This window comes from Brassica napus, chromosome C4, assembly GCF_020379485.1.
Source record: "Brassica napus cultivar Da-Ae chromosome C4, Da-Ae, whole genome shotgun sequence".
Classification (NCBI taxonomy): Eukaryota; Viridiplantae; Streptophyta; class Magnoliopsida; order Brassicales; family Brassicaceae; genus Brassica; species Brassica napus.
In genome coordinates, this window is record NC_063447.1 from 48,267,947 (window position 1) to 48,295,415 (window position 27,469).

The 27,469-nt window shown below is 35.8% G+C and overlaps 7 protein-coding genes across 7 annotated transcripts; 6 read left to right on the forward strand and 1 right to left on the reverse strand.

Annotated features, from left to right (window-relative positions):
* The first annotated feature begins 460 nt into the window (after window positions 1-460).
* LOC106394277 (agamous-like MADS-box protein AGL17) lies at window positions 461-5,386 on the forward strand. The gene is made up of 8 exons (XM_013834859.3): window positions 461-820; window positions 2,163-2,241; window positions 2,370-2,431; window positions 2,861-2,960; window positions 3,089-3,130; window positions 3,446-3,529; window positions 3,646-3,801; window positions 3,899-5,386. The coding sequence occupies exons 1-7, from the start codon at window positions 639-641 to the stop codon at window positions 3,778-3,780; spliced, it is 684 nt and encodes a 227-aa protein (XP_013690313.2). The 5' UTR covers window positions 461-638; the 3' UTR covers window positions 3,781-3,801; window positions 3,899-5,386.
* A 1,678-nt stretch (window positions 5,387-7,064) lies between these two features.
* Window positions 7,065-8,141, forward strand: LOC111205872 (protein BRICK 1). The gene is made up of 2 exons (XM_022702218.2): window positions 7,065-7,485; window positions 7,794-8,141. The coding sequence occupies exons 1-2, from the start codon at window positions 7,350-7,352 to the stop codon at window positions 7,916-7,918; spliced, it is 261 nt and encodes an 86-aa protein (XP_022557939.1). The 5' UTR covers window positions 7,065-7,349; the 3' UTR covers window positions 7,919-8,141.
* Window positions 8,142-8,768: 627 nt separating this feature from the next.
* LOC106446426 (glycine-rich domain-containing protein 1) lies at window positions 8,769-12,427 on the forward strand. Its single transcript, XM_013888151.3, has 9 exons — window positions 8,769-8,934; window positions 9,023-9,193; window positions 9,269-9,377; window positions 9,465-9,707; window positions 9,786-10,232; window positions 10,303-10,847; window positions 10,927-11,110; window positions 11,201-11,356; window positions 11,435-12,427. Exons 2-9 carry the CDS (start codon window positions 9,042-9,044, stop codon window positions 12,170-12,172), a joined length of 2,574 nt encoding a protein of 857 aa, XP_013743605.2. The 5' UTR covers window positions 8,769-8,934; window positions 9,023-9,041; the 3' UTR covers window positions 12,173-12,427.
* Window positions 12,428-13,555: 1,128 nt separating this feature from the next.
* LOC125586140 lies at window positions 13,556-14,254 on the forward strand. The gene has a single exon (XM_048755958.1). It carries the CDS (start codon window positions 13,556-13,558, stop codon window positions 14,252-14,254), a length of 699 nt encoding a protein of 232 aa, XP_048611915.1.
* Window positions 14,255-19,924: 5,670 nt separating this feature from the next.
* On the forward strand, window positions 19,925-21,644 carry LOC125586141. Its single transcript, XM_048755959.1, has 3 exons — window positions 19,925-20,386; window positions 20,465-21,418; window positions 21,498-21,644. Exons 1-3 carry the CDS (start codon window positions 19,925-19,927, stop codon window positions 21,642-21,644), a joined length of 1,563 nt encoding a protein of 520 aa, XP_048611916.1.
* A 433-nt stretch (window positions 21,645-22,077) lies between these two features.
* LOC106394278 (uncharacterized protein At1g43920, Chloroplastic-like) lies at window positions 22,078-22,543 on the reverse strand. Its single transcript, XM_013834860.2, has 2 exons — window positions 22,454-22,543; window positions 22,078-22,326 (listed from the first exon to the last, which is right to left on the reverse strand). Exons 1-2 carry the CDS (start codon window positions 22,541-22,543, stop codon window positions 22,078-22,080), a joined length of 339 nt encoding a protein of 112 aa, XP_013690314.2.
* A 2,869-nt stretch (window positions 22,544-25,412) lies between these two features.
* LOC106392106 (auxin-responsive protein IAA8-like) lies at window positions 25,413-27,198 on the forward strand. Its single transcript, XM_013832882.3, has 6 exons — window positions 25,413-25,664; window positions 25,807-26,173; window positions 26,251-26,468; window positions 26,551-26,692; window positions 26,778-26,839; window positions 26,919-27,198. Exons 2-6 carry the CDS (start codon window positions 25,818-25,820, stop codon window positions 26,954-26,956), a joined length of 816 nt encoding a protein of 271 aa, XP_013688336.2. The 5' UTR covers window positions 25,413-25,664; window positions 25,807-25,817; the 3' UTR covers window positions 26,957-27,198.
* The last annotated feature ends 271 nt before the right edge of the window (window positions 27,199-27,469 follow it).

The window sequence follows — 27,469 nt, forward strand, 5'->3', positions numbered from 1 at the left end:
TGATTCTTAGGCGTTTCTCATGTTTTTTCTGTTCTATGAAATAATAACTACGTACCTTTAGGTCTTAACTTGGTACTTTACTAAATAGCCCTCGAGTTGTATCCAGGGCCGGCTTAACATTGTTATGGGCCCTAGGGCAAAAAAAAAATTTTAACCCTCTAAAATATATATTTAGATAATGTTTAAAATAATTTTAAAATTTAATCAGTAATATTTTGTATATTTCGTGATGAAAATAAAATTATATGCATATCGAATATTTTTGGGCCCTTTTCAATTTTATTTATTATATTTATAATTTTTGTTATATACAAATATAGAATTTTTTAAAAAAATTGGACTCCTTAACTATTATTATACGGGGGACACGGGTTTGGACCCGGGGCGGTCGCACCGCTTGTCCCCCCTCGTGAGCCGGCCCTGGTTGTATCTACCAATACGACTCAAAATAGACTATACCTATTTGTTTATTCCTCAAAAAGATTATTGACCTTTACTTCCTTTTTTTTCTCTCTCCTCTTTCTCCTGATGCGTTCTTCTTCATCGACCTTTGGTGTTGCAAAGATCTAGAAAAACCCTAGAACGGGTAAGATCACCAAGGTCGAGAGGAAGACCAAAATAGAGTTAACTTCGAATTGATGGGGAGAGGGAAGATTGTGATCAAAAGGATCGATGATTCGACGAGTAGGCAAGTCACTTTCTCCAAAAGAAGAAAGGGTCTAATCAAAAAAGCTAAAGAACTCGCCATTCTCTGCGATGCCGAAGTTGGTCTCATCATTTTCTCCAATACGGACAAGGTCTATGACTTTGCCAGCTCCAGGTTTCTCTTTTACTTTAGTAACTCACTCGATCTTTAAACATCTTAAATTAAATACATATTATCTATGTGTATATCTATTAGTACATGGAAGTATACATGTGCGTACTTAATTATATAATATCAAGTATGTGTTTGCTTGGAATGGTTGGATCTATTCAGTGAAATGTGTTTAGCTGTGTGATCTGCTCATTTGTTGTGAACAACTTTGTGCGTCTTACTCATTTAAATTTATATATAAAACGTGATTAGTATATCGCTCCTACACTAATCTTTGGAAAGGGAATTTACTTTGAACGGAGGATGCCAAAGCAAAAAAAAAACTAATTAAGGAAGTTTATTGATTTAAAGGATCGATCGTTGTGTCTTATTATGTATGTGTGGACATGTGCTATTGTGTCTACTTATAATCTGATATCATGTATTTATGTGTGTGTTAACATTATCTGTAAATTGTGTATCTAGAGTGGAAGTATGACTTTTCCAAATTTAGAAACATTTGGGAAGTAGAGGACATTAATTGTATACCCAAAGCTCAACAAGTACAACGTTTGCATACTAAAAAATGATAAAATGAGTGTATAAGATGATCACCAATTCACCATAAACACATTTGGAGAAGATATATTGATATGTAGTATGATGTCTTTCACTTGCAAATTTGTATGTATAAATATAAATCTAAATATTTTTGTGTATACTATGATAGAATGATCAGAAAATATTGTAATTTTAACTATATATTAGTGTAACATATTTATTTATTTAGGAAAATTTCCTTCAAAATATTACTCGAAATTTGGATTCTAAGGTTTAGAAGTTTAAGGGATATCGATCATCATTGATGTGTATATATCTCAGTATTTTTTTATATGGATATTGAATAGCTCAATAAGAGTACCACTGCAGATATATAATATGTACCAATATGTGAACTTGATACCTAGAAACTAGCAGCAAAGTTTTGAAAATATACTACTTCCAAATTTGGTATATATTCTCTTTTTCTTGACTATCAATCTTTCTCATAGTTTGGAAATAAAATTGTTTAATATTGATAATTAAATCATCTTGAATATATGCCTAGCCTATAATATTTTTATGTGACAACAATATTAAACCTTTTATTATAAAAATAAAGTTGTTTAACAAAATAATATATAATAGTAAGATTGTTCTGTACAAGTACTGAAGTTTTCTTTCATTAGCAGTGGAAATGGAAATGTTTTTTTTGAGAGCTAAATAGAAATGTTATTTTCTACAAGGGAATAAACACTATAAACTAATTATAGGTTAGTCAGTTAAAAAAAAACTAATTATAGGTTAAAAATCTTAAAATGAACAGTATGAAATCGGCTATTGAACGATTTAACAAGACCAAGATGGAGCAGCAACAACTATTGAACCCTGCATCAGAAGTTATGGTACGTATATCTATACAAAACGTGCACAACATACAAGAGGAGAGAAAGTTATCGTAACAAAGATCTTAGTCATGTTTGTGTACACTTGAATTTGAGAGTTGATGAGTTAAATTTGTTGCGTGTTATAGTTTTGGCAGAGAGAGGCCGCAACTCTAAGGCAAGAACTGCACTCGTTACAGGAAAATCATCGGTGCGTACTTGCTTAAAATTGAAAATAATCACGAGTTTTCAAATCAAATCTGAATGGTAGTCTGTGTATATATTCATGTTTCTTATTTATTGGTTTTTGCCTCTATATATATCACTTGCGATATGTGATTCCTAACAAAAACTTCTCTCTTTCTACTTGTAACTACCTTCTCTTTTGGTTATATTATTACGATTATGAGTTGTGAAAAAGCTCCCAAAATTGATATTATGTCCTTAATGACCTTTTAGATATAGATATAGCTAGCATGTGCTGCGCAGGAAGATATATAGTCATGTTCATGTATATATGTTTCTTTCTTTCATTCATTTTTTTTTTGAACATTGTTTCTTTCATTCTTTGTGTAAACATGTAATTAGGGCAATAAAATATGTGTATGTATAACATGCAACAAATTTTGTAATGAAGCAGACAGCTAATGGGGGAGAAATTAAATGGTTTGAGCGTTAATGAATTGCACAATATAGAGAGCAGACTTGAAATGAGTTTACGTGGAATTCGTACGAAAAAGGTAATATTTATTTCTCAATGTTTATATATATTTTCACCCTAGCTCGTCTGGCATATGTATGATGTTGTAAGACTGACCATATAAAGGACAAAAATTCGAACTAATATTCATTTTTTGGAAACTTACAGGAACAAATGTTGACCGATGAAATCAAAGAACTAACCAAAAAGGTCAGTACTATATGATATATTATATCAATTACAATTCTAAGTACAGTACACTCAGAATGTTAAATGATTTCCTTTTTTCACAAAAATTATTTGCGAATCCTAAACGCGAATGTGAAATGCAAACGGTTTGATTTTCTTATAAACTCGCTTTTGTGTTTACAAATTACGAAAAATAGTGTGGTTGATTAGAGAAAAAATTAAATTTGTTGTGTTTAACTAGGAAAGTAAATAAAATATACTTGCACATCTAAACACATAATCTATGTTCTGATTTCTAGTTTTTGCAGGTTCTTATAACTGGTTTATCTTTTGCAGAGGAATCTTATTCATCATGAGAACCTCGAATTGTCAAGAAAAGTACAAAGAATTCATCAAGAAAACATCGAACTACACAAGAAAGTAGTATAAAAACACTATATTCATTACTTAAAGTTTCAATTTGCAACTTCATCCTTTGAATCAAAATCTCCTAGTTGAAGCTAGACATACAAAAGTTGTACTTAATGGTCTTGCAGGCTTATGCAACGTCAAGCTCAAATGTATTGGGACTTGGTGAGCTTGAAGATGCAGCAGATGCATCAAATGCACAAGTTAGGCTGCAGCTAAGTCAGCCTGAACAGTCCTGTTATGATTCCGCATCAAAGAGCTAAGATCATAGTGAAAAGATACTTGTGCGTTCCTGATTCTCAAAACCCTTCAAACATATATACATGCATATATAATAATAGTGAAATCTCGTTTATAATGTGTCAATATGGTTTCATGTAGGAAAAAGTGCAAGTATAATCAGAGAACAAACCGAAGGTTCAACTATGTACAATATATATATGATCAAGCAATGGAGCAGCGTGTCGCTTATATTGGTTCTAGCTTTGTCATTTGGTTTTAAGTATATACTTAAGAGTTAACAAATATTAAGAAAACGCATACAGTTTATATAGATAAGTACGGTGTTCAATTGAAATTGGGTTGATTGCAGTTTGTTCGTTTCTCGGTTTTCAGTGAAGAGTAATTAAAATATGAGAGTGTTATTCTGGCTCATACTTCGGTCGACTTTGTTGTACCTTTTGGTTTAGAGTGGTGATGATGATGGAGAGGCCTTTGTTATTAGGATAATTTTTTTTAGTTTATTTTTTAGAAAACTAAGATATATATAAGAAAAAACTGATAAAGAGGTGATTTTGTTAAAATATTTGATCGCAAGAAGTGTCACCATGGATATGAGGTTGCAGTCGTATGTTGCAAGGGGAGAGGTTGCTTGGCTGAGGGGTTTGTTCGCAGAAGAACGACTAACATGCTAAAGGTATTGATATGAGGAAAGGGGATTATGTTGTTGTGATGATGTCTATGTTTTTGTGGTGGGAAGACGTGAATGAGTCTCAGGCTCTGTTCTTTTTGGGTGTTGTTTTAATTTTAGATTGTATTCATGAGACTTTGGTTATTGTTTTTCATCAAATATACGTACTTTCAGAGGAAAAAAAAGAGAGGTGATTTTGTTAAAATATTTAAATATTATATTTGAATTTTGAAGAGCCCTATTTTAGTTGAGCCACTTCGATAATAAGAAAATACAAAGCAAGTCCCAGTTTACTATTCAACAAAAGAAAAAAAAACATGACGGAAGAAGTAAAGAAATCTTCAAGATCCAGACTACAAGAATAAGTACCAAACAAAAGCACACAAGGGATTTATTCATCTATATGTTACATGTGTTCTAAATTGATATCCAACGAGTTTTTTTTTTTTTGAACAACATATTCATTCATTTAAAAGCATAAAATAAGTTTAGCCCAAGGTAATATGGGTTGCAAGACAGGTTTTAGCAAGTCCATCGGCAAGCCCATTACTGGCCCTTGGAACGAAAATGAAACGACAAGAAACAAACGCAGAAACTGAAGAGAAAGATAGCTCGTCGATATCAGAGAGAACTCCATAGAGTTCCGACGTATTCCGGCGAGATGAGATTGCTTGAACAAGCACTTGAGAATCCAACGAGTTTTAAATCAAGCGAAAGACCCTCTTCTTAGAGGATGCTTGAACTTCCAGAGCAAGTACAGCTAGATTTATTATACACAAACATGGTGCTACTACATACATTTTATCATTTATGTGAAACTTCCATGTTCGGAATGCATCATATATATTAGTAAAAGAACTAGCAATATCATCAACCCAATTATACTCATTACAAACCAGTTATCATTGACACAATAATGTCACCAGCTGAACTAGTGATCGCTTTTTGTTAAAATTGACCCTAAACTTTTTATCAGGCCGTAAACTAATGCTTCATCGGCTTGTATCAAGGACCGACTCTAATCCTATGATGACCCTAAAACATATCTTTTATTACAAAAATAGCAGACAATGAAAAAAATTTCCCAAATAATAAAATTAAAAGTTCAATGCATTTTTATTTTATATTTGGATTTATGATTAGGTTTCATGGTTTAGTATTTAGAAAATGAAATTAGAGTAAAAATTTGGAGTCTAGATTAATGTAGTTGTGAACCTAATTAAAAAAAAAAGATTAATGTAGTCATTGTACCATTTAATTAATGTTATTTTAAAGTTTTTATGTGTTATTTTTGTTATATATTTTTATTATCTAAGATATTTGCTCTTTGAAAAATGAAGAAGAATTCAACATTTTCATTCACCCCTTCTGTCAGCTTTTAGAACCTAAGCTTTAATATATATGAATATTAATTAATTTTTATATTTACAAGTTATACAATTTTAGAGATATCCTAAAATAGCATTCAATATGTTTATGTTTCAAAATATCATATAAGGAAAAAAATTCATAAAATAGTCAATATTAAAAGAAAAAAAAACTCATAAAATAGTCATTATTAAAAGGAAAAAAAAAACACATAAACCATATTGTTCAAGAGTAGGGATTTTGGATTGAGGGGGTGATTGGTTGTTGGTGTATGTGCTGTCCACAGCCCTATTTATTTATGCAGCACCAAATTCAGAACAATCAAGCTTTAAATTTTTTTTTGAAACCACAGCTCTTGAAATAACCTACAGTTGTACAAGTGCTCTGCAGAGCCAAATATCCAAAGCAATTGTTTAGTGCTTTTAATAAAATTCTACAGTAATAAAATCTAAAGCCACAGCAAAAAGTCTACAGGTTTTTTTTTACAGCAAAAATTTTAAAGATACAGTCATTATCAATCGGACCCTAGATTTTGGGATGAGTTTTCAGGATTAGGGGTTAGGGTTTAGAATCTAAGATTTAGAGTTTATGATATAAAATTATTTTTATTTACAAAAATAAATAAGTTTTAAATATAATTAGAATTTTTTTTTGGGCAATTCTCTTAAATAGACATATTTAAGTTTTTGTCACAAAAATAGATCTCAAAAACTAAAATGACCAAAATAGCACTTTTATTCTGAAAATTTTAACTTTTTTTTTATTTTTAAACCCTAAACCCTAAACTCCATCCCTTAACTCTAAACCCTAATGTCTAGATTAATTAACTCTAGGGGTATAGGTGTATATTTACATTTTTATCCTAGGGAATTTTTTTTTTTTAATCAATATTTCTGCTAAATGTATTATCATAAAAGATAGGCTGCTCGAATACTATTTTAGTTATATTTCCTTGTGTACTGCTTTTGTAACAAAAATTATTCATATTATTTAGGAGATTTGCCCTGCAATCTAAGTACAATAATATTTTCTTAGTTTACCAAATTATTCACTTAACTTGCGACATATCTTGAATCCAAAGACTAAAGATTAGTTGTAATAGTTTGTTTTTCTTATCTTCTGGTTGGAATAGTATACCTATGTGGCTATGTACAAGAACCAAGAATTGCTAATCGTTAATGGATAGTGACATTACGAAAAAGATTGGATACTAACTACGGATTCTACAATGATATTTACCAAAAACCGAACCGGCCCACCAAATGTAACAAAATTTCATATAAACGAATAATCACAATTCAGCCCCCTCAGTTTCTCTTTCTTTCATCAAATGCCCGTTTCTTCTAATCTACTTCTTCTTCAATCATAAGACAAACCTGCGATGAAAAAGGAAGATAGAAATTGACAAACTTTTTCTGAGAGAAAACTCAAAAAAAAAAGGAGGTGACCCTCGTTCTCTAATCGATTGCTCAATCATTCACTGACCAGCTGAATTGAATCGGAAAAGCTGCAGAATCTGTGAGTTGTGATTGAGAGTCTTGTGGAAGTTAAGTAATGGCGAAAGCAGGAGGAGGAATCACGAACGCAGTGAACGTAGGAATCGCTGTTCAAGCAGATTGGGAGAATCGTGAGTTCATCTCCCACATCTCCCTCAATGTTCGTCGTCTCTTCGAGTTCCTCGTCCAATTCGGTAACTTTCTCGCTTTCTCTTGTGTTGGGTTTTGAGTCTGGCTGCTAAATTTAGAAACTTTTTAGGGTTGGGAGATTGATTTTGGCGGTGATGGGTTTAGATGAAAAAGTTCGTAACTTTTTTTTTTTTTTATGTTTGAGATCTAATTTGCATTTGGTTCGACTCTATGTTGATGTCGTTATCTTCTTAGATCCAAGATCTTTGGTTTTAGAAGATGTTTTGTGTTGATTAAACATTCTGTTGAGCTAAACTGATTCCATTAATAGTAACTGTGAGTTGTTGTTGTTCTTGTGTGTTTGTTTGTTCAGAGTCGACGACAAAGAGCAAATTGGCGTCATTGAATGAGAAGTTGGATCTTCTGGAACGTCGCTTGGAGATGCTTGAGGTCCAAGTGAGTACCGCCACAGCTAATCCTTCTCTGTTTGCTACCTGAAGCCAGAGGCTGAACATTTGGCCTAATCACAAGGAAGAACCATCTTTTCGTTTTTGAATGTGTACCGTTGAATCATTCTTTCTTTCTTCCATAGCTATAGTGAAATATTAATATGAATCCACACACATGAACTGTGTATCTTTGTCTATCCTAGTGTTGATGTAACTTGTAAGATCGTTTGAATGCTAAATCGTTTCATTATGTCACGTGGAGTTTTGCTTCATTTTGATATTTGTGGAACTACGGATCATTGATCATTTTCTCGATGAAGAATCTGTCTGCCCATTGATGTTGCTTCTGAAAATATTAGAGCCCTTTCCAAGGCTAAGAAGCTATATATAGAACAGTTAGGATGCAAACATTACACTACGCACTGTTTGTGTTGCTGCTAAAGAGCCACAAAAGGTTTATAACCAACATAGTTTGTCGATCTCTAATCAAACCAGGCCAGAAACAGAAGTATGATTTATACAAAAGCTGCAGAAGAACTATACCCTGAAGAACTGAGATCTGTCTTAAGTCTGTCGAGATTCCTTAAGCTTCCTCTCCTTTCATCTAGAAAGTCTTTGCAGAGCAGAAGCTGAATACAAAGAACCCACCGGTTTTAAAAAGTGAAAGGAGTTTTAACCGGTTTAGATTTCACATTGTACAAATAAGTAGTGGATTTTGAAGGGAAGAAGAGACTGTTGATATCCAAACCCTTGTTAGACCGACCGGTATAGTTCTGATTTTACTAGAACTGTAGAACACATAAGATACCAGTATGGTTTAAACCGGTTTAGGCCTTTTCCCTCCAATTATTGGTGGTAGGTTAAACGAATATTACTGGTAGGGGCCTTTTAGTCATTTGATAACCATCTTCTTTCGTACAAGTCTCAAGTCTCTTCCTTGTGATTATCGTACACTTCTCTCAATTCGTCGTTATATAGATAGCCACCAGCCTTTTATTCTCAGTCACAGGCCTCTCATCGGGAAAAAAATCTCCGGCGGAGCAGTTAAGTTTCCGGCGATCGGAGGTATAGTTTCCGTTGTCTTCTTATGCTACGTGTCGCTTAGACCGGAGAATATTTTGGTTTAATTTGGGATTTTGATTGTTTCCTGAAGGTGAAATTAATTGGATTCGATGGATCATGAAGTGGAGTGGCTTGAAGCACAGAAGATAGAGACTAGCGTTGACTTGCTTGCTGCAGCTAAGCAACAGCTTCTCTTCCTCGCAGCTGTTGATCGTAACCGTTGTCTCTACGACGGCCCTGCTCTTGAAAGAGCCATCTACAGGTACAATCCCAAGTTTCATTGATTCTCTACTTTGTGATCAGACCATTGATGGGGTTCCTTTAAGTGATGTTTCAGGTACAATGCTTGTTGGCTTCCTCTGCTTGCAAAACACTCACTTAGTGAAGGGCCTTTGGTTCCTCCTCTTGACTGTGAATGGATTTGGCACTGTCACAGGCTTAATCCTGTAAGCTAACACATAGTTTTGTCTTTAAGAGAAATATCATCGTTGTTGGGTGTTTTTTGAGTGATGATATGCTCTTGAAATCCATAGGTGAGATATAAGAATGACTGTGAGCAGTTCTACGGGAGGTTACTCGACGTATCTGGCGTTGTCTCTTCCGTGAATGGGAACTGCAAACTTGAAACTGAAGATTTGTGGAAAAGATTGTATCCTGAGGAGCCTTATCACCTTGACTTGGATAAGGTAGTCTCTGAAACGTCTTCAGCTCTTGAGAAGTGCACCAAGTATGATTTGGTTTCAGCTGTGAAAAGGCAAAGCCCGTTTTACTACCAGGTAGCTTTTTGTTGTTAAATCATCATGACAAGTAATATGATGATGTGTCTGATCTGTTGATTGTGGTACTTGCGACAGGTTTCGAGATCCTATGTAAGCAACGACGTTTTTCTAGGAGAAGCTGTTGCTAGATATAAAGGGTTCCTCTATCTGATTAAGAAGAACAGAGAAAGGTCTTTGAAACGTTTTTGCGTTCCGACTTATGATGTTGACCTTATCTGGCACACCCACCAGCTCCACCCTGTAGCTTACTGTAATGATTTGGAGAACCTCATTGGTAAGGTGTTGGAGCATGACGACACAGATTCTGACCGTGGAAAAGGTAAGAAACTCGACACCGGGTTTTCTAACACTACTGCTCAATGGGAGGAGACGTTTGGTAGAAGATACTGGAAAGCCGGGGCAATGTATAGAGGCAGTACACCTGCACCTGTCACAACTTCTCCTTATGCGTCTGATGTTTTGGCTAAAGAACCAACTCCAGAAGACGATTTAATCCGAGTTCCAGAGGTGGAAGTTGTTGAGGTAGTTTCTTCAGCTCTTTCCTCTTGTTTTATAATTTTGCAGTCTTGTGATACTCTTTGAAAACCTGCAGGTTCTCCTGGAGATTATCGATGTTAGAAACTTACCAGAGGGACATAAAGGAAAGCTCTCCGTTGTGTTTAGCAAGACTCAGCCTGATTCTCTTTTCGATGCTGAGCGTAGACTGACTATTTTATCTGAAGCTGGGGAAAAGCAAGTTGCTTTTTTCCAGTGTGAACCAACAGGAGAGCTTCGTTTCCAGCTTGTCTCCACTTCACCTTCTAAGATACCAGTTTCGAGGGAGCCTAAAAGCTTAGGTTTTGCGTCTTTGTCACTAGAAGAGTTTTTCTCACCAGCTATCACTCAACTCTCTGTTGAGAAGTGGCTGGAGTTAACGCCCAGTAAAGGTAGCAGAACAGATCCGAAACCCATAAGCCTGAGAGTAGCAGCGTCTTTCACTCCGCCGACACGCTGCCCGTCTGTTTTACACATGGTTCAGTCGAGGCCGTCGTGGAAAGGCTATTGTTTCTTTCCAAGCATCAGAAAGTCCCGTCATTCCAAGAGTTCAACATATGTTGTTGATGAAGCCCAAACAGAGGTGATCTCACTCCAAATGAGGTATGACATTATATAAACAACATTCTCTCTTGCAAAATGAACGCATTTTCCTATATGATGAGACAACCACTTTATATAGTGATGGAGCAACACTTAAAGGTGATAATATTGCTCAAAGACAAGTGATTGGTGTGATGGACTCTGGTGAAACTCGTGTGCTCGCGGAGTATACTGGCACTTTCTGGTCTTTGTTGGACTCGAAATGGTCACTCAAGCAAACTAATGTCGAAAATCAGCTGTTTGAGCTTCTGGGAACTAGAGTGGTATGTTCTGCCGTTTCACTCCAAAAGATTCTTCTTGTTTTGACTGTGTAATGCATTTCAATGATGAAATGCTTTTGATTGGTTTTACAGGTGAAAATCTTCTCTGGGAGAAAGCTAGATTATGAACCAAAACACTGTGCAAAACGTAGAAGTGATGAGGATTTCATGACCCTTGTGGAATTCTCTAAGCAACATCCATATGGAAAAGCTGTGGCGTTGTTGGATTTGAAGTTTGGTTCCATTGAGGCAAGTGTAGACTATTTGATTTTTTTTGCTTTCTTGTGCCTTTGCCATGATCAGTTGACTCTATTATTTGATATGCAGGCCGAGGAGAATTGGTTGGTTTTGCCTGGGATCTTATCTGCTTTCATACTCAATACTCTTTTGAAGAAAGGAGGATCTAATGGGTTTGATGCCACAACCAAAGTGGCGCAACAGGAAAGCCTTAAAAGTAATGGACTAAAAGAGGAAAGCAAGGACAGACTTGTAGGTACGGTGGAAAATAAAATGAAGGCAAACAGTACAAATGGGCAGACTGCAGCTGCTGTCATAGCTCCTGAGAAAGGAAGTGGTTGTGGCGGTGGTGGATGTAGCGGTGAATGTGGAAACATGGTGAAAGCAGCTATGGCTAGTGGTTGCGGTAGTGGTTGCAGTGGTGAATGTGGAGACATGATGAAGGCAGCAAACGCCAGTGGTTGCGGTAGTGGTTGTAGTGGTGAATGCGGAGAAATGATGAAAGCAACAAATGCCAGCGGTTGCGGCAGTGGTTGTAGTGGAGAATGCGGAGAAATGGTGAAAGCATCAAAGGCTAGCGGCTGTGGTGGTGGTTGCAGTGGTGGTGGTTGCAGTGGTGAATGTGGAGACATGGTCAAAGCAACAAAAGCCAGCGGCTGCGGAGGTGGTTGTAGTGGAGAATGTGGAGACATGGTGAAAGCATCAAAGGCCAGCGGCTGCGGCGGTGGTTGTAGTGGAGAATGCGGAGACATGGTGAAAGCATCAAAGGCCAGCGGTTGTGGCGGTGGTTGCAGCGGTGAATGCGGAGACATGGTGAAGGCAGCATAATCTGGTGTTTGTTGGGGTGACAACCGTTGTGGCTTGAGAATCAATAGCAAACCGGTCAAGTTTGTATAATAAATAAAAGCTTCTCTTTGTGTTTTCTTTCATAAGTTTGTTTTTCTTTTGTTTGTAAAAATGGAAAGCTTGTTATATATTAATATGTTGCCTGGACACTAGTGGAGAGATAATGCTGATGTCCTAATGTACTCTAACTGAAGCTTAAGCTTAAGCTTTATTGCTCAAGTATGTTGATGGTTGCTACTTCTATATGTCTTCCACCAAAACCTCGAGTAAGCAATCCAGTTACCACCCATGAGAATTAATAGAATCCACAAATAGTTAATTTGTATAAAGTCGATCATTTTATTTATGCCTGCTCTTTACATTAAATGGAGAATTAAAAAAAAAACAAAATTAGACATTGTTATAAACCAAATGATGATGGACCATGGACCAGCCCGTACTGCAGGCCCAATCCGGGACATGATAAAGACAACCAGAGAGTATGTGTTTATCTAGTATATATTTCATGTATATCTGTAATATAGTGTTTATCCTTATTCTTATCTTGTTAGACCTTATGACGGTCTAATACCTTGTATATATATGGACCTTATGATCGACAGTAATGATGACAGAAGTATTTCCCCAACACTTCATTTACAACACGTTATCAGCACGACGTTGCTCTCATAAACCCTAACCCTAAAAACCAGAAATAAATCCGAGCAGTAAAAACCCTAATTCCCGACAAACTTCAAACAGCTCTATCCCTCAACTCCTGTGGATCCAGACAACGAGCCAGATACCAAATTAAAGCTCTTGACGAGACGAAGCCAACGCCGCTAACCCCGCATCAATCGGAGTTCGGACGCGCCCCCACGCTCAGCTACAATACAGGCGGAAAATTTGTTCCAGAAACCAAAATCCCTCTCAACTATATATCAGTCTCCTATTCCAACAAGCAGCAACAAAAACAATAATTCCGAGCAATCCATCAGCTAACCAGGAAGATCTCTAACTGATAGACCGATCAACCCATCAAAAGTTTTCAGGGATATAGATCATTCATAGTTTTCAAGCAATCTGATCTGAACTGGAAAAAAAAAATCATTATACTAAATGATCCGATCCAATGGGATGAAGAAAATATGGAACATTTTCCTGATCATCTAATATAGAATCCCTAAAGGCCTTGAAACCTTGTGTTTGAAATAAAAGGACCTTAAATCTGAAAAATACATTGATCCACACCTTAAACCGTATGGTTTTAAGAAAATGCATCATTTAGAAATTTTTTTCTTTTGGTCCGTGTGTGGCATTGATATGAAGCATGAAAAATTTCAAAAAGATTACTTGATTAAGACCTGTTTTGAATAATGATTTCAGATGTCGAGTTTCATACCCTCAGATTACAAAGCCCTTGATCTCTCTGGAGATAATTATCTTGATTGGGCTATAAACACTTCAGCCGTCTTGAAGTCTAGAGGACTTGGGAAGTGCATCAAGTATGGCAATGACACCCTTGCGTGTGAAAGACACAGAGCCATAATGATTATGCGACACCATCTCTGTGAGGACCTAAGAGACGAGTTTGGATATGTTAATGATCCTCATAATCTCTGGTCATTTTTGAATTCTAGATTCTGTGAGCCATTGTTGCACGAATCCAAGAAAAAATGGGAAGCTCTAAGGTTCCAGGATTATGAATCCGTGGACAATTATCACTCTGATCTTATGAGAATCACCTATAGTCTTAGACTATGTGGTGAATTGGTAACAAACGAGGATTTGTTAAACAAAACTCGTGACACATTCCATTCAGAGGAAGTGTTGTTATCACATCAGGCCAAAGGTTTCACCACCTATTATGACCTGTTCTCATATTTATTAGACATTGAGCAAAAGAAGCAGAAAAGGATGGATAACATCAGACGGTTTAATGACATCATGGAGATATATTATGAAGTACTAGACAGTGAGATGAAAATCCCTGAAGCTAATAAAGCCACATTTGATAAGAAGAGATCTGAGGAGGATTCCGAGTGGACACTCATGGACCATGAGGTCGGATTATACATTGAATAATTTTACGACATTCTGATTTTATGTTTTCATATCTGATTTGATTTATTTGTTATTCATTTATGTTATTGAAATAATAAAAATGATTTTGTTTTTATATATTATCTTGCTTGGTCTTGCTTGATGATTCTTGATTAAATAACAAATAAAACTTTAATAAAAGGATAATCAGTCCACTGATAGTTGATTTCATGCATGGTTTAACTTTACCTTGATTGTATAGGTTTAACTTTACCTTCCTGCAATCACATAAAATCAATTGTTGGGTGTAGACTAATGAGTCAGTTCACTGATAGATTGATTTCTCGCATAGATTTAACTTCATCTTGATTGTATAGGTTCAACTTTACCTTCCTACAATCACTTGAAATCAATTAATTGGTACTGACAATGGCAAAAGACACGACATTATTCAGACCCATTGAGTTATAAAGATTTATAACATTCTACATTGAACCAGTGAGCAAAGAAAATACGATTCCTTTCAGATTTTTGAAAAATCGCCTAAAAGCATTATGAATGGCTATACCCATATTTTCTACTGGTTTATTCTATGCTAAGGATCAGTATGAAAGAGGCATAAAGCCATGGTAACCAGTATGGTTCACCACGAAATAAACACTTATGGCATGACCAGATTAGCCATCTTGATCCAAAACATGATGAAAAATTAATTAAGGCACAAAAGTGATCCCATAAAATCTCACAATGTGTTATAAGTACACAAAAGGGAAAATCACTAAAATAATTAAGGCTCCACTGTCCTAAGCACTACGAAATTATGAGTATGTTCATGAGGGGGAGAGAGGACTAAAACCCACAGTCCATGATCATATCATAAATTCGGATTCCATGGTTTACAACCATAATATACACGGCTGGAAAGCTTTAAAGCCCTCACTAATGGTACATCACCCACGTCCAGCCTAAAGCTTAAGGACATTATGTATATAAATATTGATTTACATCAGGCCATACATGTAAGCATAGACATTCCCACCTCTGAATGATTAAGGGTCATAAACCAGACATATACACAAATCATCTTAAGAAAATACGAATATTCCACCACATATATGTGTGCCATTTAAGATGGAACCTCAGATGAGGATTGGGAATATATATTAGATAAATAAGACTTCCTCCACGAAACTATAATGTATCTTGTGCCAAACATGGATGATTTAATCAAGTGGCCAAGAACACAGATTACAAAAGATAGTAATCTGATTATCCAACTTTGAAAGGAGAAAGTTATCAGGCTGATAAAGAGTAAAGAGTAAAAGAGAAATATAATGGTATCAACCATAGTTGTCTTGGCAAGATCCCCAGACCAAAGATTATGATCAAAAGATTATGATCAAAAGAATATGATCAAAAGATATAAAAGCTAGCAGAAATATATGCCAGACACACTGACCCGAAAAGAAAAAATGACTATGTCATACCAGCTTAAGCACCACGAATTAGATGTCTAAGAGACACAATCAAGTTGCTACAATGTCTATTAGAGATAGACAAATAAGTTCCAAATAATAAGGAACCTCGGAAAGTAATGAAAGGTGCTCAGAATCGTACAAATCCGAGTTCATAAGAGAAACCAGTTCAGACAGAGAAATAAGGTTGCGCAACCACACATCTAAGGTACCAGACCATGTAGTTTGGGACGCCAAACTGCAAGGTATAAAGGTCTTGGATAATAAGATCTCAAAATCTAATTAGATCATGTCTGGAACAGTATGAAACTAAAGATAAAGAGTGTTAACACCAAAGATGTATTTACATACATAAGAGCTCATAAAAGATTGCAGTACTTGGGATTTGAAGGATATAACCTGAGGATCATGAACCCACGTAGAGTACTCATAAAACTTATATAGGGACGTGGGGGTGTTCAAAGAATTCAAAGTAATTATAAGACAGATGGGCGTAGTAACCATGTACATACAGAAAAGTCATCTAAGAAAGAAACCAGTGAATGGATCTTGTGAGATAAGAAATTCCATGAAATTAAAGGACATGACCACATGGTATAGTGTGTCCATGTTCCTTCTAAATAACGTTCAAGTATAGCTTGATTACACAAGGATACTCACAAGGACCAAAGAACAATTTATAAAGAGATATGCTCCTATATGGTGGATGCTACTACAGAAAATCAAGTTTGATTTTGTCTGGATATTTACTAAAGAAATAATGGTGTAGTAAGCAGCAAATGGATCACTGGATAAAGGTATCAACGTACCATAGAAATATGAGAAAGAAATTATCATAGAACAAGCTTTGTTCCTAAGTTGTTTATGGATTGTAATATACAACAGCTGTAACTAATATGAAAGACTAAGTACTTACTTAGTGCAGTCAGTCCATACAGAAAATATTATAATTCCTTGTGATCATAATAAAGACCAACTGAGAGAAAAAGGTTTAATGGTTCAAAGGTTCAATAATACAAGTTATCGATTGATTAAACAGGCTATGTTTTACATATGGAAAGTCTGTAGAAAAATCATAGTCGTGTGTGTGTGTGTATGATTAAGTCAGCACGTCTAAGTGAGAACCATAAACCAGGATAGTGACCAGAAGGATGTCTGGTCGTGGCTTAATGATTATAAGCATTGCTAAAGCAAGAAAAGATCGATAACCATGTACAAAGGACATGAGTGTATGACTGCGAATTCATTGTGTGATGAGTTTCATTGCAGCAAATAATTATTGATGGTATGACCTTAGACACTCATGATTATGAACGAATATAGACAAGGTCTATAGCTCAACATGGATCGACAAAAGAAAATAAAGAATGATTGGTTACAATGGATAAAGCCATTGGCACATACGAAGAGATATAAGTCCGAATGAACGAAAGATATGAAGTAAAGTTGTTCGTATGTGTTCTGGGTCTATGACTCAATATATATTGAATGTCCACGTTTTGGGAAAGCCATATAACCAAAGAGAATCCGTGGGAGATGAAAAAAGGACCTGCAAGTAAAGTTTTATTGCAGATTATAAAGTCCATCCGAGCACCGTTTGAAGCACCATCAGTTCAACCAAGACATGGAGTGATCAGCAGCAAAGATGTACATCCTGACCACATCTTAATGGAGTTCCAAAAAACATACCAACGTCCAAGACTTACAAGTTCATTCAAGGAGAATCCAGCTGATCATCTTCACCAAGTCATAGGCAACTTTAACGTTCAAGAAGACTCGGATACCAGATGGGAATGCGTCTACTACCGTGATGCATTCATCTGGAGGAGTTCATGTGTTGTACTCTTTTTCCTGTCCTTGGTTTCCCATTTTGCCACATTGGTTTTGGGGTTTTTCAGGAGAGGTTTTAATGAGGCAACATTAAGCATGCAACGAACCTGTACCGGATGTGTCGATCAAGGGGGAGTGTTATAAACCAAATGATGATCGACCATGGACCAGCCCGTACTGCAGGCCCAATCCGGGACATGATAAAGACAACCAGAGACTATGTGTTTATCTAGTATATATTCCATGTATATCTATAACATAGTGTTTATCCTTATCCTTATCCTTATCTTGTTAGGATAAACATGACCTTATGACGGTCTAATACCTTGTATATATATGGACTTTCTGATCGACAGTAATGATGACAGAAGTATTTCCCCAACACTTCATTTACAACAGAGATAAAATAGTCATATCAGCTTTGTGCGGGTGATGATGGAGTTAGGTGACAGGCATGTCAATTTTGAAGCTCCAAAGCCTGATTTGTTTGTTTCCCTTCTCCCTAAACTTGTCCTTTTGATCATGATGACTATAATAAGAACACTTCACTTCTTTTCTCTTATAAATAGTATTTTATTATTAGAATTTTGTTCATGTAATTACCTCACTGCTTCTCTAAAAGCATCTCCAACACTCTCTAACTTCAAATAAGAAATTTTTTGCTCTCCAAAAAGGAACTTCAAAACTTCAAATTTGAAATTTTGAAAAGTGAAACTTTATATTTGAAGTTTCACTACTCAAAACTTCAAATTTGAAGTTTCATATTTTTATTTGAGAATTCGGCCAAAAAAATTACGAACTTTGCACGAATTGCCAAAAGAAACCTGTACTCGAGCCGGGCCAATAAAACCCTGAACTTTTGTTGAATTTTTTAGTTTATTAAGAAACTTACGATTGACTGACCAGATTAACACACTGTTAACCGACAGTTAAGACAGTGATAACTCACCGTTAAATACTGCCGTTTAGTGAAACAACGTCGTTTCATCCAGTTGTTTTGTTTAAGACAAAATCTCAAGACGACGTCGTTTTGTTCAATTAAAATTGTTGTTGGTTGGACTCGAACTCCTGCACTCGTGGTCCTTAAGGGGTTTTTGCCACTGAGCTAGTGGACTTTCCAGAAGATTACCTTACATATTTCTTTTTATTGATCAAAAGATGTGGATGATTGAAATAAAACAAAACGTAACCCTAATTTCTCAGAAACCCAAATCGATTTCGAGATTTTTCTCTGTGAAAACCCTAAGGCTCTGTAGTCTCGTGGTGTGAGGAGATGGCAAAGACGAAGTTCACAAGGAATGGAAGGGAGGTAATGATTTGGGGAGGAGCGTTGAGGACTTTCGATTACGGGAGTGAAGAAGCGGTTCAACAGTCGAACAAGGATGGAAATGGTGGTGGGAGTGAAGAAGTGGTTCAACAGTCGAAGAAGGGTGGAAAAGGTGGTGATGGGAGTGTGTCTGAACCAAAGAAATCGGCGAAGAAGGGTGGAGAACGCGGTGCTTCTGTGGGTTTGTCATCGCCGGAGAGATCGAGGAAGAGTAAAAGAGTTGAAGGGATATCGATGTTGACATCTACAGAGGCGTCGAAGACAAGGAGTGGGACACAATATGGGTCGCCTGTGTCATCTCTGGAGAAGTTACGAGGCATGGGACACCATATGGTGGTTCAACTCCGTCTCCTAGAAAATCGAAGAAGCAAAAGGTTACTGGTGGGTCAACTGTGTCTCCTCCTGGAAACTCGAAGAAGAATCAGGTAGATGGTGATGACAGAGAAGAATGTCCCCAGAGGGAGACAAATGAGATGAATCCTACAAGTGAAGAAGAGGAATTTGGAAATATAGAAGATGATTGTAGGCGAGAATTAGAAGATGGTAGGCTTGAATTAGAGAATGAGAATGATATTGCTGGCATTGAGGAAGAAAACTGTAGAGATTTGGGTGTACTGTTTGGTGATATAGCAAGAAATGATGAGTGTGAGGTTGATGAAGACGAAGGGGATGATGATGCATGGGATGATGATAAAATCCCTGATCCTGTGTCATCAGATGATGAGAATGAAGAGGAGATGATACCTGCGCAAGCTTACAGAGCAGACATTGATCCAGAGGAGCTTCTTCAGCTTGGCAAGACATTTTCAGATGCTGAGGACTTCAAATATACTTGTCTTAGGTATACCCTCAAAACCAGATACAACATCAAGTACTACAGATCCAGTAGCTTGAAGATGGGTGCAAAATGTGCTGCTGAGATGAGAGATAATGAAGATTCATGTCCCTGGATGGTCTACTGTTCTTATGATAAGAGGAAACAGAAGTTGATGGTAAAGACATACGTCAATGACCATAAGTGTGAGAAGACAGGGCATTCCAGCGAAGGAGATACAGGCTGAGATCTTGAGGGAGTATCAGATGGAAGCCAAAAGAAACTCGTGCATTAAGGCCAAGACGAAGTTGATGAGAGAAAGGAGGAAGACCCATGAGGAGCATTTTGATAAAATCTGGGATTGCCAAGCAGAGATCTTCAGGAGCAATTCTGGATCAACCATGGACATTGAGACCATACCAGGAGCCACAGTTGGAAGCAAGCAGAGGTTCTACAGGCTCTATATGTGTTTCAAAGCAAAAAAGGAAGCATGGAAGAAGACTTGTAGGCCAGTTATTGGTTTAGATGGAGCTTTTTTGAAATGGGACATCAAGGGACAGTTGCTGGCTGCTGTCGGAAGAGACGGAGACAATAGGATTGTCCCTATTGCTTGGGCTGTAGTGGAGATAGAGAATGATACAAATTGGGATTGGTTTGTGAAGCGTTTGGCCTTTGATTTGGGATTGGAAGATGGGAAAGGATTTGTTATAATGTCTGACAAACAAAAGGTAAACACTTTGCTTTCATGATTTTCTGTGAATGTTTGATTCTTGTTTCTGATATTTTTTTTGTTTCTGATCTTGTAGGGATTAGTGAAGGCAGTTCATATCCTCCTTCCAGAAGCTGAGCATAGGCAGTGTTGTCGCCATATATACGAGAACTGGAGGAAAGGTGGAAAAGATCTAAGGTTACAGAGGTTCTTCTGGTTCATTGCAAGGAGCTACACTCCTGGTATGTTCAACTACAACATGGATGAGCTTAAGAACTATGATCCAGGCGCACATGCATATCTGATGAAGACAAAGCCAGAGACTTGGTCTAGAGCTTTCTTCAAGATAGGCTCCTACTGCAATAATAATCTGAACAACTTGTGTGAGTCCTTCAACAAGACCATCAGGGAGGCTAGGAAGAAGCCTCTGCTCGACATGTTAGAGGAGATAAGGCGCCAATGTATGACTAGGAACTACAATTGGTCTAAGATGGCTACCCACAGGAAGACTACGTTCACCATGAAGACACATCAAGAGTTAGACATGGTTGAAAAGAAGTCCAAAGGGTGTATACTGCGATTGGCAATTGGGCCAGAGACTGAGGTGGAGTATAAAGACCAGTCATATGTTGTGAGTTTGGAGAAGGAGACTTGTGCATGTCGAAGCTGGCAAATGAATGGTATTCCATGCATTCATGCTGCTAAAATCATCCTTGGTGCGAAAAGAAAACTTTCTGAATTTGTTGCTCCTTGCTATACAACTTCTAAGTGGCGTGGGATCAGTCCTGTAAATGGGATGATAGAGTGGCCTCAGACTAATAGATTAGGTGTGATTCCACCACCTAATCGAAATGGCAATCTTGGTAGGCCTAAAAACCATGATAGAAAGAAGGGAGCCAATGAGACAAGGTCTACTACCAAGCTGAGTCGTGTGAACAGAGTTATGACATGCTCTAATTGCAAAGAAGAAGGCCACTACAAGAATACATGTAAGAAAGCTTATGTTTCGAGTCCACCTAAGAAACCAAGAGGCAAACCAAGGAAATATCAGGTAAGGGTCTTAGTTTTTTAGCTATTGGTAATGTGTCTGGGTTTTTTGAGGTTATTGACAATTCATTTATATGATACAGGGACTACATTTTGAAGAGTCACAAGCTCAATCCTCCCAAGCTCAATCCTCACAAGCTCACTCATCACAAGCTCAAGCATCACGATGGGAAGTTCCCCAATCTTCACAAGCATCACAGACAGGAGCGTGGAGAAGATGGTTCTCTTAGATCAATTTTAAATGCTTTTGGAACAAGAACTACTCTTTTGTTTTTGTTGTGTGATGATGATGTTGTCTCTGTCGGAATGCTTATGTTTTGTTGTGTGATGATGATGGTGTCTTCTGGTTTATGTACTTTTTTTCTTTTGCTGTTTTGTTAAACAATGATGATGGTTGTGTGATGATGATGGTTGCTGTTTTGTTCTATTTTGTTGTGTGATGATCGATTTACAATCAAGAAGTAAACAAAGTCTTACATTAACCATAACATAAACAGAGTCTTAAAACATTAGACTTACATAAATCATGAGTCCAAATCACTGAAACCATTAGAATTACACAAACATAGTCTCCTAGTAGCTATTCAAAGACAACCCATTTCACAAATCAAACATGATCAACACAAGACATATCACAATTCAAAGACAACCCATTCCTAGTTGCTATTTTCTCATGATCAACACAAGACAAGAAACTGACGCCACCAGAAAACCCACTTTCATGATCACATTCAGCTTCTTAAGTTCATTGCTCGCCTTCCTGACATCTTCTTTCAACTCTTCCTCCACAGTTTTGAGGCTGTCGATCTCCATTTTAATTTTCCTCAAACCCGATGCAAAGCACTCAACTTTAGGCAATGCATCGTGAACCTCTTCGTAGACAGCTTCATCTACCCATTTATACAAGTGATCCTGGACACAAATCATGAACACAATCTTTATGTTCAAACAATTTCTCACTACCTAGGCATTGAAGCTTTATGTTCAAACAATTTCTTAAACACAGTCAATTGCACCCATAATCAAATTAAACACTTACATTTCGAAACATTGGGCATCTAAGAAAGATCTTCCTGGATTTTCTTTCGTTTTTGGTGTGTATATCCCAGTTCTTCGACCACAGCCGCATTGCTCCGGGATACCACGAATGCCCATCGTATTCACAGACGAATCCTCACAACCCGAACTCATCATGCGATACCCGAAGAAGGAAAGGTGAGAATCGAGATTCTTAAGGAAGAAATTGAAGAGAATCGAGCTTGAATCGTGAAGTTCTTTCTGGATTTATGATTTTGGGAATTTAGGGTTTATAGCCATCTGAGGAGAAAACGACGTCGTTTCTTTTTGATTCATTTAACTCGGATTCGAAGACAATAAAAAGAACTATGTTCGTAAATCTATTGCAAAGTCCACTAGCTCAGTGGCAAAAACCCCTACCATTCAACTCGAGTGCACGGGTTCGATTCGATGGAAGCCCATATTTTTAATAACAAAGATATATAAAACGACGTCGTTTCATTCATTTGTCTTTAATCAGACAAAGAGATGAAACGACGTCGTATACTTTAACACCCAAAATTAACGTCGACTTAATGTCGTCTAAATTATATGTTAACTCAGTTAACGGTGTGTTAATCTGGTCAGTCAATCGTAAGTTTTTTAATAAACTAAAAAAGTCAACAAAAGTTCAGTGTTTTATTGGCCAGCCAATATGTCCAGATTTCTTTTGGCAATTTGTGCAAAGTACGTGATTTTTTTGGCCGAATTCTCATTTTTATTTACATTTTGGTCCCTACAATCACACATCACTTTTATAATTCATAAATATTTTTTTGTTTATTGTTTTAATCCTTCAAAAAAATTATATCATATATATTTTAACTTTTGTTTACAGATTTTAAATTTTACACATAAAATTAAATATAACTTTAAAATAAAATTTAAAATATTTTAAACTAGATTTAGACAACAATAATATACAAAAGAAACTTAACAAAAAATATTTTATGTTTCTCTTTTACTTTCTTGTTCTGATCTTATGTATTTTCAAGTATCAAGATCACCCGATTTCAATAACTTTTAGCTCGTAATCTACAAAGTAAAAATGAGGAAAGTCATTTTACTTTGAAATGCACTAATAGATCATATATGCATTTCAAAAATCATTTTATGGAATAATATGGTATTTTGTTTGAAGTTTAATATTAATTAAGTTATTTTTATTAAAATTTTATAGAGTATTTTATTAATTAATATTGTTGCAATATGTTTATATATATGCTAGTTATTTACAAAAGTTTTATGAATTCAAATTAGTTATGACAAATATAAGGTATATATTATAAAATACAAATAGTTTTAAAGTTGAGTTTGAAGTTTTGCTTTTGGAGAAAAACACCTTTAAACTTCAAATCTAGAGTTTTAGAAACTTCAAAATAGAGTTTTTTTTCGAAATAGAGTTCTTTTTTAGTTATATTTTTCTAAAGTACTGTTGGAATTTCATAACTACCGCTATGTTTTAAGAAAGGATAAAACTGATGCTCTACATGTTGAATTGAATGACCGCACATATTTAATTTTAAAGCATAACTAATATTTTATTTTATTTTTAAAAATTAACTAACTCCAAAACAAATTTGTATGATGAATATAAGTATTTAAGATAATATTTAGTTTAAAGTAGAAGTATAATAAAATTGGAAAGGTTCATTTTTGAGCAATAATTGGAGATGTTCTTAGGCTATATAATATAACAAAAACAAAACGACTAATGATAAATATACAAATAGCTGCGCTTACATATTTCAGATGTATTTATTATTACAGATTACAAAAGAATTGATATTCAAGCACTAATATTCCATTTTGATTCATATTTGAAACGATTAGATCTTTTCTGGAACGATCATATCAGATTGGATATCTTAAAAACTATTTAAAAGAAATTTTTAATTTGTATAAATATGTGATAAATTATAAATTTAAATAATTAAATTTATTGAATTTATAGTTTTAAATTTATTAGAAATTTGTTCACAAAAAAATGTATTCGTCACTAATTTTTTTTATTTAATAATAAATATCTATAAATTTAAATCATATATTATTGTAGTTATATTTTTTTAGTTAGCAGAATTTTAGTTGAATATGTCTAACAAAAGTTATTGACTTAAAAAAATATTTGGTATTCAGATAGTTTTCTAGCTTCCATAACTTTTTATAGATAAAATGAAATGGTAAATTTAATAAACAGTTTAGTTTAGTAACTAAATATCGGATTAGGTACACGAAATCCAGCAGGCAAAACCAAGTTCAGTTGCTGCTTTATTGTCCCTCGCTGTGTTTCCTCTGTCTCCTTTTATAATTTCACAGTCCATTAATTAATTAATAATAATTTTTCTTTCTTTTACACCATCTAATTGTTTCGTGATCTCCCAGTTTTACCCCCTTGGTTTATTGCTCTGTCTTACTTTTTTTCTTTACTAATTTTCATTGGGAAATATTGCCAAATTTCAGGCAGACAAAACATCAACCAATATGTGGTCCCATAACTATTAAAACTCAAACTATATGAAAATATTAAATTTATAGGTAATTTAGACCACTCAGACTCTTTAAGTATTAGGATGGTCCTATTTCTATTTAAATAATTTTCTTAGCTTCAAATAAGAAAATAATCTGATATATATAGATATAATCTTGAACGTTATGTTGATGAAACATAAAACATGTAGTAATAATACAAATGATATTTTATGAAAACAATAATAAACTTCTTAACATTTTACCAAAAAGAAAACAATAATAAACACACGCACGTTATTTGTGGACCAACAAAAAGAAAGCAAGGACAAAATGGTCATTGGCACATACGTTAATTTAAAAATATATATTTATATGCTTCGTTCCAAACAAGAAACCTGAAACCATGTTACCTGTAACAACGACATGTATTTATTATTATACTCTTCCACGGATCCAACGTCTAAGACTCTTTCTCATCTACTCATTCTCAACCGTCGGATCTCTTATGTTTTTAAAAAAGCCCATACTTTTGTATTTTATTACCAAAACTGCCACTCCTTCCATATGTTTTGTTCTCTTCTCTCACTTGTTCTTGAATGTTGCGCTTTTGTTAAGCTTTCCATGGATGGGACCTTGAGCTCTGCTTCCCTTCTCTCTCCTAAATTCGTGAACTTTCTCTCTCTTCGTTAGTTTGATCTTCTACTGTGTTCGTCTTCTCTCTCCAGGTACTACTAGCTTCACTTAGGTCAAGATTTGTTTCTAACATTCAAGAACGTTAAGTTTCAATGTAGGTCGTTTCTGCTTTGAACTGTGTTGAGTTTGAGAATCTTGTTTTGTTTTTGTGGTTGTTCTTGTGATGCTAAGCAGATAAAGATCTCATGACTTATCAATTGCAAAGTGTGGACAAGGAGGGTTTGGGTACAGCAACTTGTCTGAAGGAACGCAACTACTTGGGTTTGTCTGATTGCTCCTCCTCTGTTGACAGCTCAACCGTTCCCAATCTTGTTCTAGATACTGACAAGAAGAGCAGTCTCAACTTCAAAGCTACAGAGCTAAGGCTAGGTCTTCCAGAATCGTCTCAGTCTCCCCAGAGAGAAACTGACTTCGGTTTGCTGAGTCCAAGAACGCCTGACGAGAAACTTCTCTTCCCGCTGCTTCCTTGTAAAGACCATGCTTCAGGCAACAAAAGAGGATATCTTGCTAAGAGTGGCTCCAACAATGCACCTGCTTCCAAGTATGTAACTAATGTGGAACATGTTTATGAGTTTGTTTTATGAGTAAATGAAACATAATGTGTTGTGGGGTTTTTAGGGCGCAGGTTGTTGGTTGGCCTCCAATCAGATCTTACAGGAAGAACACAATGGCTTCTTCTACTTCCAAGAACACTAATGAGGTTGGTCTTGGTCCTCTGTTTGTGAAGGTGAGCATGGATGGTGCTCCCTATCTGAGGAAAGTGGATTTGAGAACCTACACTTGCTATCAACACTTGTCTTCGGCACTTGAGAAAATGTTCAGCTGCTTCACTCTTGGTGAGTTCAAAAGTAAAACCCTTTATTACAAAGAAATGAAACAAGAGCAGTGAGTTTTTTTTTGTTTGGTTTGTGGTCTCAGGTCAATGTGGGCTTCATGGAGCTCATGGGAGGGAAAGAATGAGTGAGGTGAAGCTGAAGGATCTTCTTCATGGATCAGAGTTTGTGCTTACTTATGAAGATAAAGACGGTGACTGGATGCTCGTTGGAGATGTCCCCTGGGAGTAAGCTTCTCTTGAACTCAATTTCAATAAGCTTATCAGTTAAAAAGATGGTTCCTTTATATGAGTTGTTTGTTACTACTTGCAGGATATTTACTGAATCATGTAGGAAACTGAAGATCATGAAGAGCTCTGATTCTATTGGTTTAGGTAAGAGCCATTTTTGTTTTGCCAAGCATCTTCCTTTGATATCTGAATACTAATGGCTGTTTGATTTACTTTGTTTCAGCTCCAAGTGCAGTGGAGAAATCTAAGAACAAAGATTGAGTCCCTGCTCAAGAGAAAACATTATGCACAGTTCCTCCAATGTTTCAGTCTCTTCTTAAACTGATGTGTGTTAAAAAACTCTTATCATCTAGTCTTTTACTAAATCTGTGTTTGTAAGACTCTGGAATCTCTTTATTTTGTATGTGCTTGTTCAGAACAAATAACACGGTCTCTTCTTGTGTGTGTTCAGCTTTAATCTTCGAGACTTATTTTTCATATGTTTCAAAATATTTATTGCTTGATATTCTATTTTTAATAAATATAAAAGTAGTTCAACCAAAAATACTCTTTCATTCTATATTTTTTTTAAAAAACTCAGCTCTCATTTCCACTCCGATGTAAAGAATGAGTCCATCAGTGTGGTATATTAGAACCAAATGCTTGTGTACCATTCATGCTGTTCACTGGTTTGTGCTGCAATAATGTTCATCCATATGGTTTTTGAGTTAAATTTCGATTTAATATCTGTATCTCTTATTTGCTTGCAACTTTAATTTTCTCACGAAGTTTGAA

Coding starts and splice junctions, on each gene's coding strand:
- LOC106394277 (XM_013834859.3), top strand. CDS start 639: ATGGGGAGAGGGAAGATTGTGATCAAAAGGATCGATGATTCGACGAGT. Junction 2,432..2,860: donor TCGTTACAGGAAAATCATCG/GTGCGTACTTGC, acceptor GTAATGAAGCAG/ACAGCTAATGGGGGAGAAAT. Junction 2,961..3,088: donor GTGGAATTCGTACGAAAAAG/GTAATATTTATT, acceptor GGAAACTTACAG/GAACAAATGTTGACCGATGA.
- LOC111205872 (XM_022702218.2), top strand. CDS start 7,350: ATGGCGAAAGCAGGAGGAGGAATCACGAACGCAGTGAACGTAGGAATC. Junction 7,486..7,793: donor CGAGTTCCTCGTCCAATTCG/GTAACTTTCTCG, acceptor TTGTTTGTTCAG/AGTCGACGACAAAGAGCAAA.
- LOC106446426 (XM_013888151.3), top strand. CDS start 9,042: ATGGATCATGAAGTGGAGTGGCTTGAAGCACAGAAGATAGAGACTAGC. Junction 9,378..9,464: donor ACTGTCACAGGCTTAATCCT/GTAAGCTAACAC, acceptor TGAAATCCATAG/GTGAGATATAAGAATGACTG. Junction 10,848..10,926: donor GTGATCTCACTCCAAATGAG/GTATGACATTAT, acceptor CACTTTATATAG/TGATGGAGCAACACTTAAAG.
- LOC125586140 (XM_048755958.1), top strand. CDS start 13,556: ATGTCGAGTTTCATACCCTCAGATTACAAAGCCCTTGATCTCTCTGGA.
- LOC125586141 (XM_048755959.1), top strand. CDS start 19,925: ATGGAAGCCAAAAGAAACTCGTGCATTAAGGCCAAGACGAAGTTGATG. Junction 20,387..20,464: donor TAATGTCTGACAAACAAAAG/GTAAACACTTTG, acceptor CTGATCTTGTAG/GGATTAGTGAAGGCAGTTCA. Junction 21,419..21,497: donor GCAAACCAAGGAAATATCAG/GTAAGGGTCTTA, acceptor TATATGATACAG/GGACTACATTTTGAAGAGTC.
- LOC106394278 (XM_013834860.2), bottom strand. CDS start 22,543: ATGCGGCTGTGGTCGAAGAACTGGGATATACACACCAAAAACGAAAGA. Junction 22,327..22,453: donor GATGCCCAATGTTTCGAAAT/GTAAGTGTTTAA, acceptor ATTTGTGTCCAG/GATCACTTGTATAAATGGGT.
- LOC106392106 (XM_013832882.3), top strand. CDS start 25,818: ATGACTTATCAATTGCAAAGTGTGGACAAGGAGGGTTTGGGTACAGCA. Junction 26,174..26,250: donor AACAATGCACCTGCTTCCAA/GTATGTAACTAA, acceptor TGGGGTTTTTAG/GGCGCAGGTTGTTGGTTGGC. Junction 26,840..26,918: donor CTCTGATTCTATTGGTTTAG/GTAAGAGCCATT, acceptor ACTTTGTTTCAG/CTCCAAGTGCAGTGGAGAAA.